The sequence below is a fragment of the Trichosurus vulpecula genome, chromosome 5 (assembly GCF_011100635.1).
Source record: "Trichosurus vulpecula isolate mTriVul1 chromosome 5, mTriVul1.pri, whole genome shotgun sequence".
Classification (NCBI taxonomy): domain Eukaryota; kingdom Metazoa; phylum Chordata; class Mammalia; order Diprotodontia; family Phalangeridae; genus Trichosurus; species Trichosurus vulpecula.
Genome location: NC_050577.1, coordinates 102,560,411 through 102,563,397, shown reverse-complemented (window position 1 = coordinate 102,563,397; position 2,987 = coordinate 102,560,411). Strand labels below are relative to the sequence as shown.

General features: G+C 40.6%; 1 protein-coding gene across 1 annotated transcript; it reads left to right on the top strand.

Moving 5' to 3' along the window:
- LOC118850972 (olfactory receptor 6B1) lies at window positions 1-927 on the top strand. Its single transcript, XM_036760575.1, has one exon. The coding sequence runs from the start codon at window positions 1-3 to the stop codon at window positions 925-927; it is 927 nt and encodes a 308-aa protein (XP_036616470.1).
- Window positions 928-2,987: the final 2,060 nt, after the last annotated feature.

Here is a 2,987-nt window from a genome sequence, read left to right as displayed (position 1 = left end):
ATGGAGGTGGAGAACCAGACAATGGTGACCGAGTTCATTCTGGTTGGGTTCCCAGGGAGCAGGACCATGCGTGGGCTGGTATTCCTGATGTTCCTCATGGCCTACATGCTGACAGTATCAGAGAATGTGATCATCATCCTTTTGGTGCAAAGGAACAGGCCACTCCACAAACCAATGTACTTCTTCCTGGCTAACCTTTCCTTCCTGGAGACCTGGTATATCTCTGTCACTGTACCAAAGCTGCTATTCAGTTTCTGGTCTCTGAGCAACAGCATCTCTTTCTCCCACTGCATGACTCAACTCTACTTTTTCATTGCACTCATGTGTACTGAGTGTGTGCTCCTGGCCGCCATGGCCTATGACCGCTATGTGGCCATCTGCCGCCCACTCCATTACCCCACCATCATGAGCTATGGCCTCTGTTTCCGCCTGGCTCTAGGATCTTGGACCATTGGATTTGGCATCTCCTTGGCCAAGATTTACTTCATCTCCCGTCTTAGTTTCTGTGGTCCCAATGTCATTAACCATTTCTTTTGTGATATCTCTCCTGTGCTTAATCTGTCCTGCACAGACATGTCCGTGGCTGAGCTAGTAGATTTTATTCTAGCATTAATCATTTTTCTTTTTCCATTATCTATCACAGTGTTGTCCTATGGATGCATTCTGGTTACAGTTCTAAAGATGCCCACAGGAAAGCATAAAGCTTTCTCTACTTGTGCTTCACATCTTGTGGTGGTCACTATTTTCTACTCAGCCACCATCTTTATGTATGCCCGGCCTCGTGCGATCCATGCCTTCAACATGAACAAAGTCATTTCTATCTTCTACGCCATTGTGACCCCAGCCCTTAATCCTTTCATCTACTGCCTAAGGAATCGAGAAGTCAAGGAGGCTATGAGAAAGCTGGTCTGTGTCTGTGACACCTGAACTAGAACTGACTTGTCTGGTCAATAAAGCCAAATGGACAAAGATGAAGAGTTCCTTCTCTTTTCCCCTGTCTTTCCTATTCAAATGTAGTTGAATTTTTCCCTATTAACATGCTACTACTATTCTTTGGCAAAGTCCCTTGAACTGAAACTTACTTAGCGCCTCAGAGGATGTAGCCTTTGGGAGTGTTATCTTCAAAATAAGAAGATCCTACTATGACTCTGAATGAGAAGGTGGCATCAATTGCACAAATATGATTTAGAGTTACAGAAAAATTAAATATATTTGAATAATAATTTTAATAGCTAATATTTATATAGTGCTTTAAGATTTGCAAAGTGCTTTATATATGTTAGCTCACTTCACAAAAACTCTGTGAGGTACGTCCAGTTATTATCCCCTTTTGACAGATGTGAAAATTAAGGCTGAAAATGCTTAAGTAATTTGCCCAAAGTCACATAGCTAGTAACTATCTTAAGCAGGACTCATACCCAGGTCTTCCTTACTCCAAATCTATAGCAAGGTCATCTAATTCTATCTCCTAGCCTACACAATTTTTTTCTCTATCCCCAAGAGATGGCCATCTAGCCACTGATAAAACACCTTGATGTTGGGGAATTCTTTACATATTGGGGCAAGTAATTTAATTTCTGGACAGCTCTAATTCATAGAAAGGTTTTTCTTATGTTGAGCCAAAGTCTATTTCCCTATTCAACTATTTGTTTTAGTTTTGACCTCTGGAACCATGGGAGAGAAATTGGCTTGCCCTTTCTTGAGTTTAAAGTTGGCTATTATATTCTCACTCAGTATTTCCTTTGTACTGTATAATTAAGCTGTAAATAAGAGAGTAAGTTTCAGAGTGAACTGGAGAAAATTACTTTTTAATCCTTGAAAATTGGGTACAATTTACATTTATCAGTTTCACTCTGGGTTATCAGTGGAAAAAAATGAACCTTCTCATCTGGAATTGTGTTATTTTAAAAACTGTCTTCAGAGAAGAGGAATTTGTTCTAGAATTGGTGCCCTGTGCCAGGTGTTAAATATGTCTCATTCTCCTAGCTTCAACATCTGTCATATTTTAGGACAAGAGAAAAATGAATTCTCTCCATGGTGGGAGATAGTGCAATTGACAGATGATCATTTTCGGTGTATCTGTTAGGAAATTCTTTACTTAAAAGCTTTCCTCTGCTTTTCTTCCCCCTTCCCTTTCTTGTATCTTAAGATTCAGGTGTATGCCCGGGAAGCTGGATTCTTATGATCAAATCCTGTGCCTTCCCTTTCAACTCTAGTCCAGCTCTCTTCACAGAAATCTAGTTATAGAGGTCAGTTACTTTAACCCCTGCCCAAGGCATGAAATCTAGGTACAACATTCTTAACAAATAGCCATTCATATTTTGCTTGATGAATTCTGAGGCACCCTGTTTCAGTTTTTTTTTATAGCTTTAATGGGTAGTATGTGTTTCTTGTCTTGAGCTAACATCTATCTCCTCTGTCAGAATCTGTTAATAATGAAATAAAGGGGGGTAAAAAAGGACATCCTGTGAATGCATTTTCTCAGTTAACACTGATCCCTCTCCATATTCTTGATGAGTGGAAATAGGACGTGGGGGTGGGGGTTACCAGATATGTGTTTTGTGATTTATGATTCTATTGATTATCACAGGCTGGTGAGTTGGATTATAAAGTGAACTTTGTGCCAGTTTTCTTAGAGAAGAGCAATACCTGGTACCTCCTAAATATGGGACAAGCAATGGGAGAAAGGCAGGATTAAGGCATGAAGGGACAAAGGGAGTGAAAGTGAATGCATAGGAAGAGGAATGAATAGGATCAGGTGGGTGCTGGAAACAGCAGGTTTTGCACTAAGCATGTAGAGTCTAAAAAGGGCTGTGATGGGGAGTTAGTAGAGGGCTACATATTAGGTGAGAACTGACCATGTTAAGGCTTAGTTGAGTAGGTATTGAATGTCCACTGCTCATTTAGCTCTGCTCAGTTGAATGACTCCAGCAGGTCAGTACTGGAGGCACACATCAGAAGTTATCACCACAGCAGGAAATGTGGAA